General features: G+C 47.4%; 1 protein-coding gene across 1 annotated transcript in view; it reads right to left on the bottom strand.

The window, feature by feature from the left end:
- TACR1 (tachykinin receptor 1) overlaps positions 1 to 12,296 on the bottom strand; it is a 52,194-nt gene that overhangs the window by 2,231 nt on the left and 37,667 nt on the right. Inside the window, exons 3-4 of the mRNA XM_033159104.1 lie at positions 1,421 to 1,571; positions 14 to 210 (exon numbers count right to left, since the gene is read on the bottom strand). Coding sequence (XP_033014995.1) covers positions 14 to 210; positions 1,421 to 1,571 — 348 coding nt within the window. The remainder of the gene's footprint in view (positions 1 to 13; positions 211 to 1,420; positions 1,572 to 12,296) is intronic.

Raw genomic sequence — 12,296 nt, 5'->3', positions numbered from 1 at the left:
ACATGGATCTTACCTGTCATTTAGGCAGCAGTAAATAATAGGGTTGTACATGGTGGAGCTCATGGCCAGCCACAAGATAGCTAAGTAGACCTGCTGGATGTACTTTTGCTGGTACCATTCCGCCTTGAAATGCTGGAGGAGGAAGTAGATGTGGAAAGGCAGCCAGCAGATGGCAAAGGTGCACACCACAATGATCATCATCTTGACAACCTGTCAGAGAAGGACAGTCTCTTACAGCCACAGCATCGATTTAGAGGCAGTCAAAACTAAGAGGTGACCAGCCCATTCATACCAGCTAGCAGGGGCTTTGGGTAAGCACTACAGGGAAATCTCGGCGGGAAGAGTCAGAAGCATGTGTAATCGTCCTCTTTCAAAGGTGACCCACAAACAAGGTGATCTTTCCAGAGCCTTATCTCTGTGTCAGCATGTGTCCTGTGATGAATGAATGTTGCCCACATTGACCTGATTTTAAGGTCTGGTCAACGCTAACCCAACCAGCTCCACTTTTTATTGAGCTTCTCGTGCCTTTTTCTTGGATTGGCCTCTTTTCAAGAAGCACTGTGGATAATTCTGGCCACCCGTGCTCCTTTCTGGGATCTCACTGTTTCCACTCAATTGGAAACATCATCAACACCTCCAAGCACTGGTTTCCCAACTAACTTTGCACATTCTCTTCCTGTTACAACCTCCTCAGAGGACTTGTCAGCCAGCCCCTGTTCTCTGTCTCCAGGGGAGTCGCATGCCCTTGGCCACAGAGTGACCATCTTCTTTGCTAAAAGGTGTGGCCCACAGCTTCTTGCAAATCCTAGGCTCTCCCTTCCTCAAGTTTAGAAGTGCCCAGAGCAAACAGAAGATGTGTCTGACATCATTCTGGAACCTCTGAAATGAAATGACCCTTGTGGCAAATGAGATCTGGCGTTCCTGCGTGCCTTGCAAAATATCTTCGGGAGAAGAAAAGGCTAAGGAGTAAACAATGTATGAATCCAGAGTGGGGTCCCTAAGACAGTTTGATGGTGCCTTGTATGCCTCCTTCCCATATCTCCTGCAGCCAAGCTGGTGGCAAATGTCTCGCTCTGCTTTCCATTGGGCTACACCAGCGAGGCTGGAGGCAAAACTCCATTGTCTCTCGAGACAGATGGATGCAGTGGAGAAAAGCATTAGACCACTTGAGATCTGTGGCTAAGAGTCGTTGACTAACTCAAGATCACCCAGTGAGTTTCACGGCTGAGAGGGGATTTAAACCCAGGTCTGTGAGGCCCTCATGTGAGACTTTACCACTACACCACACGGGCTCCACCATCAACTTATCTTGTCACCATTTGGAGATCTAACCTAGACTGGGATTGGTTCACCTGAGGTAGCCTGGGCTTTTTCTTCCCGCTCTGTTCAAACTCTGTTTTGATTCTTCAGAGCCACTTACCTTGCGCTTGGCAGACACCTGCTCCTGGTAGCGGTCCGAAGTGTCCCCTGGGATCTCACTGGCCCATAGTGTAATACCGACCATCGTATAGGCGTAGCCTATCACGAGGAGTGGCAGGACATAGCTTAGCACCGTCACACAAAAGTGGTACCTGGAATGAGTTGAAGAGCTTTAAGAATCATACTACAAGTGGCTGTTTGAGGGCCTGAGTGTCCTGGGACGACCTTCTCCTAAGCCCAAAAGCCTGTGGAGCTACAGTGCTTTCATAGCGAAGACAGGACTGCATGGGCATGGTTTAGGGTGGGTCTACACCAGGCTTAGCCCACCTTCTGCAAAGCAAGAACAAACATCATACAGTTTTTGGCAACACACCTAGGAACCTGGAGAAAGGTTTGCAAATCACTTTCGCTTGAAGGAGCATCTCCACCCCTGTCATTCAGCCCAGACACCGAGGACCTTCTGGTGGTTCCCTCATTGCGAGAAGTGAGGTTACAGGAAACCAGGCAGAAGGCATTCTCAGTAGTGGCACCCACCCTGTGGAACACCCTCCCATCAGATGTCAAGGAGATAAGTAACTATACAAGCTTTAGAGGACATCTGAAGGCAGCCCTTTACAGAGAAGTTTTTAATGTTTGATGTTTTATTATGTTTCTGTATATGCTGGAAGCCACCCAGAGTGGCACCCAGTCAGATGGACGGGGTACAAATATTAAAATTGTTGTTGTTGTTGTTCCATTCCTCATAGGGTGGCCACTTAATGCATCCCGCTACCCTTCCTCAAAAAAGGGGGAGGGGGGAAATGCAGCACCAAATAAGAGGACAGAAGAGGATACCAATTTGCGTTTGCTAATTTTTATGTATAGGTCCACATTTAGAAACAAATTGCTGTAATTCAAATAAAAGCGTATCTCACCATTGTGGGGAATCATGTGACCAAGGGTCTGCTCAGTCTGCCCTCCAGATGCTGACTGTGGATGGGATCATAGGAACCGGCTTTATACCAAGTCAGACCATTGGCCCAACTAGCTTGGTATTGTCCATACTGTCTGGCAGTAGCGTTCCAGTCTGCCCTGTTCCCTAGCCCTACCTGGAGATCCCATTGGGGATTGAACCCGGGACCTTCTGCATGCAAGCCTGATGCTCTCACACTCAGCTATGGCCCTATCCCAAGCCTTCCCCTCCAGCTCTCCCTTCTCAGGGCTCTTGACTTTAAATCAAGCTTGGGTTGAGCAGTCATTCAAATGGAGAACAGTCTTCTGTAAAGTGGGACACATGGGCACTCTAGTTCCCCACCAGTATAAGTAACCAAGTAAAAGGACCGTTGTCGTTTTAAAGTTTGCAAGTTCTCAGGTCTTCACCAGGCTTAAAGCATCGGGGTGTTTTTGACCCTCAACCCCCTCATTAGCTACTTGACAAAGACACCGACTAAAGCCTAGCGAGTCTCTGCCGACAAAAGTTTAGACTAGAGCTACTGAGCAACTCAGGTTTAAACAAACTGTACCCCAATGTGCAAAGAGGCTGAAGTCTCCCAAAAAGAGGATTTTGAAGGTAATCTTTGAATTAGCTCGCAAAAACTGCTTTGCAACGTGCTCTGCTCACCATATGCTCACCTGCAATCTCTTGCTCTCTACAAATTCATTCACAAATATAAATCCCCTAATGCCTGGTAGCTGGCATGTTTTCTTAACAGCTCTTTCTCCCTGATAATGCTGGTTTCCCTTTACATGAAAGTTGTTTGCTTTGCTGAAGTCTTCAAAAAACCCTGGTGTCATATTGCTGCGATACTGATTTATGATAACAGATGAAGCAGATTTGCACTCAGTCACACTGGCCTATCAAGGCCAGCACTGTCAATTACCCTTCCAGCTCTGTGTGTTCTAGTTATAATCCTTTCAGCTGGAGACGGAAGCAGCCACAGGGGGATTTAGGGTAGGAGCCCTACTGCTGAGCTATGCCCCCGCTTTGCTGCCTAGTCCACATATCCATGGACTCTTTCTGGACAAATGATCTCTCCAGGGAAAACCAGTTCCTAAAACCATCAATAATTCACTTTTAAACAGCAGCTGAAGGAAATATTGTCCTTGAGCCAAGAGTGGGACTCATAGATCAAAGGCACTGTTACATACCACTGGAACAAGAGAAGCACTAGTAATTAAGGCACAGCTCAGATCCTGTTTCCAGTGCCAGGATTCAGATGAGGGTGCGTGTGAATTAATTCTTAAAAGAGTACTTCTGAGCATGTGCAGAACATGATTCCCTTGCCACTGAGTAATGACAGCCAGTCCTAAGACTTCTATAAAGTTAAACCAGAAGAGATTTGCCATAGCCCAGCCCACCAAGGTCCACAGGACAGGACACGTGATCCCTCAGCACAGCTATTTTAAGTCTTTATGCATTGTGTTTGTGAGAGAGATGCATGGCAGGGGTGGGCAAACTTTGTCTGCTGAAGGGTCACACTGATGGCCAGCATCCCTCTGAGGACCCCCCCCCCCCACTATACACCTACAGACCACCCACATGTGTACCACGTATGCACATTCACCACACACACACACACACACACACACACACACACGGCGAGCAGCCGCACAACACTCTCTGCCTGACACATACACAACAGACCACCTTTATCTCCAGCCTCACAGCTGTGGTCCTTAGCACCAAGATCTAAAAGAAGAGATTCCTCTGGCTGCTGTTCAGAAAAGATTGCTCAAAAGCAGGCAGGGAGATCTTGTCTCCTGTTCTTAGGGCTGAGATAGCTGATCAGCATCTTCTGAAAATCCCAGCCCAATTTTTTTTATTTGGGGGGGGGGGTTTACAACTGTGGAAACTGACAAGTCACTTCCTCCAACTTGCTAGGCTGGAAATGGATGGCACAATTCATTGACCATGCTGAAAAAAGAAGCAATGAGAGGCAGAAGCTACAAGGAGGCCATGATGATGACGATGATTTATATGCTACCCTTCATCAGAAGATCTCAAGGTGGTTCACTACTCTGAAATTGCTCAGTTGCTGCCAGGCTGCTGCTGCTGCTGCTACACCTCCTTCTGCCCATTTCCTTCTTCTTTTCATCATTTCCTTAGCTGGGCAGCAGCTCCCCTGCTGATTCAGCACACTTTACCTCCACTGGCAGTCTGCTTCTGAAAGCCAGTGGCTGGAAGTCACAAGGGAAGGAGAATACTCTTGCACGCAGGTTCTTCTTGTGGGCTTCCCACAGTCACCTGGCTGGCCACTGTGAGAATGGGATGCTGGACCATTGGCCTCAACCATCTGCAGGATTTTTCTTATTTGCTCCTTCATCTGTTGCTGGACTAAAAAGCTCCCTAGCCTCACTGGTGCCGTTGAGTCAGAGCAGGTGGAAACGCAACACATAGACCCCAATCATTCTCCTGCTTGGACAAGTCCTCACTCAATCTCTGTTGCCATCTGCAAAATGGGCAGCTGCTTATGTTAGCCATATAACTCTTGCAAGAATCGATCACACTCCGAAATAGAATGCTCTCATGCTTTCTAACTGAAAAATACATGCCTAATTCAATTCTAAAAGTTACGTCTCCAAACAACCAGAGTAGGCACCGCATTAATTTGGCTTGAACCGATTCACCTGGCGATGGGGATGAACAATATACAGCAACACATGCTTTACTCATCCCCTGGGACCCGAAGCTCCTTGAGTACGGCAAAGGCTGTAATGTGAGACTGAATAGCATAAAGTTAAAAATAAATAAATGGTGGCATCACTCAGAGCTGAGACAATAGCTCCCTGTGGGGCTGGAGTGTGCCAAAAGTTATTTTGGGGCCAACCTGAAGTCACGCTCAGCGGATGTTATTCTGAACTCGGGAACTCCCTGGAGCCATGTGGTTGGGAGCAGAGTGAGCTGTGCAGCAGCAGCTGACAATGGCTTGGACTCATCAAATGTCAGGCTCTGCCAGGAATGAATCTGAGCTACGTCTCCACAGTGTGCAGCCACAGAATGGGAGTTTCAGTGCCAAGATTCAGCCTCCAGACATGCAAAACAAGGAGCAAGAAAGAAAGTGCCCGTGAGCATATCCTGTTTGCTTCTCTCTCCACTCCTCGGTCCTGTATACCTGAAGGAGCATCTCCACCCCCATCATTCAGCCCGGACACCGAGAAGCAAAGCTACAGGGAACCAGGCAGAGGGCCTTCTCGGTAGTGGCGCCCGCCCTGTGGAATGCCCTCCCATCACAGGTCAAGGAGATAAACATCTACCTGACATTCAGAAAATACCTGAAGGCAGCCCTTTTCAGGGAAGTTTTAAATGTGTGATATTTTTGTATCTGATTTTTGTTGGAAGCCGCCCAGAGTGGCTAGGGAAATCCAGCCAGATGGGCGGGGTACAAATAATAATAATAATAATAATAATAATAATAATAATAATAATAATAATTACTCCTGGGACTGGAACGAGAGCAAGCAGGGGCAAAGTGCTAGCTTACTTTCATGTTCAATTTCTGCTCAATCATATACTTATAAAAAGATTTTATTGAAGCAAATAAAACAAGTCAATACAATAAAAATAATAGAAGTACAAAAAAGCAGCACAGTATATCTGGAAGAGACTTAATATTAGGTTGGTAAAGTACTTAAAACCATTAGAAAAGCCAAATTTGACATCACATTGTGGAAAGGAAGTCCTGTGTGCCTGTATTTGCTGTATATAAGCTAAAATCCCACCAAACAACATAAAAAAAATTCAGGGTCCCCCAAGCCTTTGGCAACACATAATTCATGAGTCATTTTTTGCAGCTATTGCTAAGCTCCACATATACCAAAGCAAAAATCGCAAATTCTGTAAGGTTTTCCATTTGGAGGCAACTGAGATTCTGGCAGACACCAGCATCCGTGTCAAGAGTTTCTGAGAGCTGAAACCTTTCGAACAGCCCAAATGAGTGGACCCATATGCAGGTCAACCGTCACTGCTTGTGAGTAATTTGCAGGTGGCTTGCTGAAGAAGAAAGGGGGAAGAACACTTCGCCCCCCCCATCAGTGGCGGAGGTAGCCTCTTCGATGCCTGGGGCGGCAGAGCGGAGTGCGCCGTGACGTCATGACGCACATCGGATGCACTGCGCATGTCCGGAATTTCCAGACACATGTAGTGCATATGGGCCGGCGCTGCTGCTCCCGCGGCAAGGGGGTGAGCGAGCAGCGGGTCATGGGGCTGCCCCGTCTGTGCTGCTTTACGGATGAGGCAGCCCCACAAGCTGCTGCTCACTTGGTCGCGCGGGAGCAGCAGCGCCGACTCGGATAGCATGCGTAGTGCATCCGGGCCGGCGCTGCTGCTCCCACGGTGAGCCACCGAGCCAACAGCGGCTCGTGGGGCTGCCCCATCTGTCCGTAATGAAGCACAGACGGGGGGCCGGGCAACAGGGGAGTGGCAGGAGGGGCCAGGGAGTGTCACCCCCTCCCCTGGAACCCGGGGCGGACTGCCCCCTACACCCCGCCCTTCCTACACCACTGCCCCCCATCTACAGACAAATCAAAAATGAGCCAGCGGCTGAGCAGTGTCACCGGTGCAGGCAGAAGAACCGAGCAAGATGGGAAGGGTGGAGAAGGTCTGGCTCTGGCCTGCTGCCTGGATCCATGTCCTCTCACCCTGGTCTGGATCATGCTTTTCATTGTGATTAAGAACTTAATGCACTTAGAGAGCTTCCATATGTGCCTGACAGAAACATTTATATAAGCATAGGAGTAGAGTTGATGCTATTAGGAATCCCCTGCCTGCTCCTTTCCTTCTCGGCAGCTGACTTCCAATTAACCACCTTTCTGCAGAAGAGAAGCCAAGTCTTCCTTGGAGCTCTCCTGGGTCAAGAGAAGTATTGAGTTACATGAGCCATGACCACTTCTCACAGCTGCTGCTGCTGCTGCTGCTATGCATCTTGGCTGACAGGCTGTCTTTGAATAGTTTGGTGCTAAAAACCATTCAAACGCATGCAGGAAGGAAACTGCTGACACTCTGATAGCAAGTTCTCACCAAAATAAAAATATATGCCCAGTTAGCAAACCATTTTGTAAATACATTATCCAAATATTCTCCCCTCTCCCCCACCCCCCAATCTGCAGAATATTTAATTTACAGCAACATTCATTCATTCATTGCATTTATATCCATCCCACCTTCTTGGTTAAGCAGCTCCAGGTGGTGTACACAATTCTCCCCCCATCCTCCTATCCAGGTAGGTTAGGCTGAGAGGAAGTGATTGGCCCAAGGTTACCCAGCGAGCTTCACGGTGGGGATTTGAATCCTGGTCTCCCAGGTCTTAGTCCAACATTCTAACCACTACACCACACTGGAACACCACTGAAAAGTTAGAATAGGGACAAGGATTTATCGAGTGTAAGGGCTCATCCACACCAGTGGCATAGTGTGGGTTGCCAGCACCCAGGGCAAGGTAAGTATTGCACCCCTAATCCATGTTAGGGGCCAGCAGCTTCCTCTACACAGCCAGGATCAGTTTCTCTTTGCAGAGATACTTGGGGATGGGGACGATGATGATTCTCCCTTGGCACTGCCCCCTACCCCAACTTTCTCTTCTAATTGGTCTGCGGCTGATAACCCACTTGTCGTCTTATTCCATGTTGCCTCTGGCACCAGCACCAGCACCAGCTGGCAAGGGGGGAGCGGTGTGGGGTGGAGCTCCTCGGCCCCATCTGCTGATAGGCTAGGATAAAGGGGCAATAGCTCGGCAACCTACCCAAGTGACAGTTGTGTTGCCACGTGAGCGTTGAGCATGGCAGAGAGCAGGACAGAGGATTGGTCAGCAGAGGGTATGTTTATAAAGTGGAGGGATCCCTAGCAACTGGGTATTGCCAAAATCCGCTCCTCCGTCTGCCCACAGGAACTTTGGGAGATTTTCTGTGTGAAGGAGAGGGCACACTATTTTTTATTCATTATTTCTTTTGAAATTTTGCACCCCTAAGAACTTTGCATCCAGGGCAAGTGCCTCCATGGCCGTGCCCACACTACGCCATTGATCCACACTTCCCTTTATTCTGCTATTGTCCTGAGATTTCTAGGCAGGTTTTTCTTTTGTCTTGCCACTTTCCCTGGGAAAATCAGCTCTTTATTGCTAAATCAGAACAAACATCAATCTGCAGAAAACGTGGTTGATGATTGTTCCTATTCACACTAAACAGTGGGTTTTCCCAGGGAAAGTGGCAAGATAAAAGAAAAACCTCCTTGATCCATGCCTAGAAATCGTGGGACAAATGGGAGTGTGGATGATCCCTAAGTGTCAGAAATGCAAGATATCCCTTCCTAGAAAACAGGAATCCTTGAGGACAAAGAACTGGTGTGATGAATAAGCTTGCCATGGGTGCCTTTTCACCTCCACAGAAAACTTAAATAGCCGTCATGCAATCAACCAGTCATCTCACAAAAACTGATTGCACTTTCATACAAAACCCATTGAGTAGCCCTGGTAATAAACCAGGTTCTCCTCCCTGAAAGGGGTCTAAATTAGGAATTGTCACAAACAAAAATCCACTGGATTATACCCTAGTAACTCAGTCCACCAAAGGTGAAAGGTGATACTGTGTCATGCTTTGTTATTTTTTAAGGCTATTAAGCCTGCAAAGCTGCAGAGTGAGAGGAAAACACCACAGCATAACTTAATCAAGCTGTTTGGCAATCACAAAATAGCATGCTACAGATTAGTCTAGATGTGTTCTTTTTCATTTTGCAAATGAAAAGGGAGGAGGACAACTTAATTGGAGCAAGCTGCAAACGGTGGAAGCTCTCTCTTCCCAGGCTGAAACCATTTGATCAGCTAATAAAATTGGGACAGATTAGACTTCAGTATGAAAAACAGGGGGCTAAATGTTAAAAGGCAGTGGCAGTAAATAACCAAGATCATCAGGGGATGGCGAAATGGAGCTAATTTGTAGTGACACCCACAGGCGTTTCACTGGAAAAGAGCTTTAAAGAGAATGAATGCCCTTTAAAGAGAAAAAAGGATGCAACTCTGCCTCTCTCTTCTGCTAGGGGAGAGGAAAGAGGTTGTCCGAGACATTTTCACCCACAGACCTGCTCAACAGACACCTTTATCAAATGCCCTGACCTTTTTAGATATACAGGCAGTGGCCTGTTTTGTTTTGCTTGTTTACTTGGTGAGAGATCGCTCATCAAATGTCAAGGCGATGGAGAAACATCACGAAGTCAAAGGCCATAATAACCAGGAAGACTGGTGAACACAGTTCACAGATGTTGCTCTAATCTAAAGTCTCTGTGCTTGAAGATTTTCACCATTGGAGACATATAAATTCTTCTCTGTTTCATAACCTGTGTCAGCATTTTAGATCTCACAGGAGCACAGTGATTAGACACAATTTATTGCAGAGGCCATCTAGGTCATCCAGCACCTATTCCAACCAAAACATCCACCCTAATCCTTTGGGCTCAAGACAGTTGACTGAAGTTCAGTTGGTACTTGATATTTATCAAATTTGCAGGTGACACCAAACCGGAGGGGTAGCTGATAGCTCAGTAAATAGAATCAGGATTCAAGATGACCTTAACAGATTGGAGAACAGGACGTAAGCTAACAAAATGAATTTCCGTAGGGACAAATGTAAGGTTCTGCACTTAGGCAGGAAGAACCAGGTGCACAAATATAGGATGGGGGACACCTGGCTTACTAGCAGTACATTGTGGCAAGGATCTAGGGGTCTTAGTAGACCAGGAGCTTAACATGAGTCAACAGTGTTGCTCTTGGTATGAGCTTTCGTGTGCATGCACACGAAAGCTCATACCAAGAACAAACTTAGTTGGTCTATAAGGTGCTACTGAAGACTGATCGCCGAAGAATTGATGCTTTTCAATTATGGTGCTGGAGGAGACTCTTGAGAGTCCCATGGACTGCAAAAAGATCAAACTTATCCATCCTTAAAGAAATCAGCCCAGAGTGCTCCCTGGAAGGACAGATCCTGAAATTGAGGCTCCAGTATTTTGGCCACCTCATGAGAAGAGAAGACGCCCTAGAAAAGAACCTGATGTTGGGAAAGATGGAGGGCACAAGGAGAATGGGATGACAGAGGATGAGATGGTTGGACAGTGTTCTCGAAGCGGCTGGCATGAGTTTGGCCAAACTGCGGGAGGCAGTGGAGGATAGGGGTGCCTGGCGTGCTCTGGTCCATGGGGTCATGAAGAGTTGGACACGACTGAACAACAACAACAAAGGTGCTACTGGAAGGAATTTTATTTTTATTTTTTATTTTGTTCTGACTATGGCAGACCAACATGGCTCCCTACCTGTAAATGAGTCAACAGTGTGATGCAGCAGCAAAAAACGCTAATGCAATTCTAGACTGCATCAGCAGGAGTATGGTGTCCAGAAACCCACATTCTGTATGCAGTACAAGGGCAAAATGAGTGGGTGGTTAGCTCTTTTAATGGAGATTGCTAGGAAAGCCTAAGGTTCTCTGTGCCCAAGAAGCTGTTCATCTTCAGGACTGGACCTGTGCACGGGGCACATGAATTGCAGGACCAGTGGAAGCAGGGAGAGAGTTGGCAGCAGCAACATCTCCTGAGATGGAGAGAGGGAAGAAGCTGGTGGCGAGGCAAGGAAGATGAACAGAGGTTGTAACTGGCTTGAGGCAACAGGTGCATATATTATGTTTTATGTGTGTGGTGAGATCAAACACGCGAGAAGCTTCATGAGGTAGAATAGAAAGTCCCTGTTTTCATCAGAGAAATGTTGGATGGTATGTAAGCCTGTGGGATTTATAGGCCTGGGGACTCTGGGTGGTTCCCCAGTGACTGCTGCTTTGACAACATAAAGCTGACTGGAACATCACAACTGGTGTTGTTAATTGAAGAAAACCCATCCCACTTATCTTCCATGAATTTGTCCTCTCTTCTTTTTAAGTTGTCCAGGTTTTTTTTTTTTGAGAAGGGAAGTTGATTGCGTGTGTACTATTCTGCATTTTCATAATAGATGCAGAATGTATCCAAATGGAACCCTGGAACAAAACGTTTCTGCAAATCCCCACCTTCTAGTAGAATGCCAGCCAGCCAGCCAGCCATGCCTTCCTCCAGGGTATCTGTCCCACCAGCACCACAGGTTTTCCATATCAGCTGCTCAGCATGCTTTACCTTCGTTGGGCTGTGTCCCTCCCTCCCCAATACACACTCTTCGGAGTTGTTTATTTGCACTTTTGCAAACCTCAAGGTTCCTCTCACCAGCGCTGGATTTCGGAGGATGTGGGCAGTTCCCCTGCACAGGGTGCCAAGCCGAGGGAGCTCCAAATAATAGTAATAATAATATATAAATAATTATTGTGAAAATAAGAAATATTTAGGAGGGGTGCCAAAAGTTGCCCTGGCTCAGGACATCATATTACCAAAGTCTGCACCTGCTCTGACCATGCCAATACCACCATCTTGTTTCTTGGTTGCTCTGTTTAGACTACGGCGCATGGCCAGTGGCACTCACCACCTGACTTGCAACTGAGTTTAAAATTTTATTGCTTTTGTGCTATTTTAGCACTGCTTTGCTTGACAACTGGCAGTTCTCCAGTGGGTTTTCTTTCCTGCTTCTTTTAATATGTTACTATGCAGAGTCTAGGGCTAGCCGATCAGAAAGTCGGCGGTTCGAATCCCCGCGACGGGGTGAGCTCCCGTTGCTCGGTCCCAGCTCCTGCCCACCTAGCAGTTCGAAAGCAAGTCAAAGTGCAAGTAGATAAATAGGTACCACTCCAGCGGGAAGGCAAACGGCGTTTCCATGCACTACTCTGGTTTGCCAGAAGCGGTTTAGTCATGCTGGCCACATGACCCAGAAGCTGTCTGCAGACAAATGCCGGCTCCCTCGGCCTATAGAGCGAGATGAGCGCCACAACCCCAGAGTCGGACACGACTG

Source organism: Lacerta agilis, chromosome 8 (assembly GCF_009819535.1).
Source record: "Lacerta agilis isolate rLacAgi1 chromosome 8, rLacAgi1.pri, whole genome shotgun sequence".
NCBI classification, from domain to species: domain Eukaryota; kingdom Metazoa; phylum Chordata; class Lepidosauria; order Squamata; family Lacertidae; genus Lacerta; species Lacerta agilis.
Note: the sequence above shows the minus strand (reverse complement) of the source record. Positions and strands in the feature narration are given on the sequence as shown.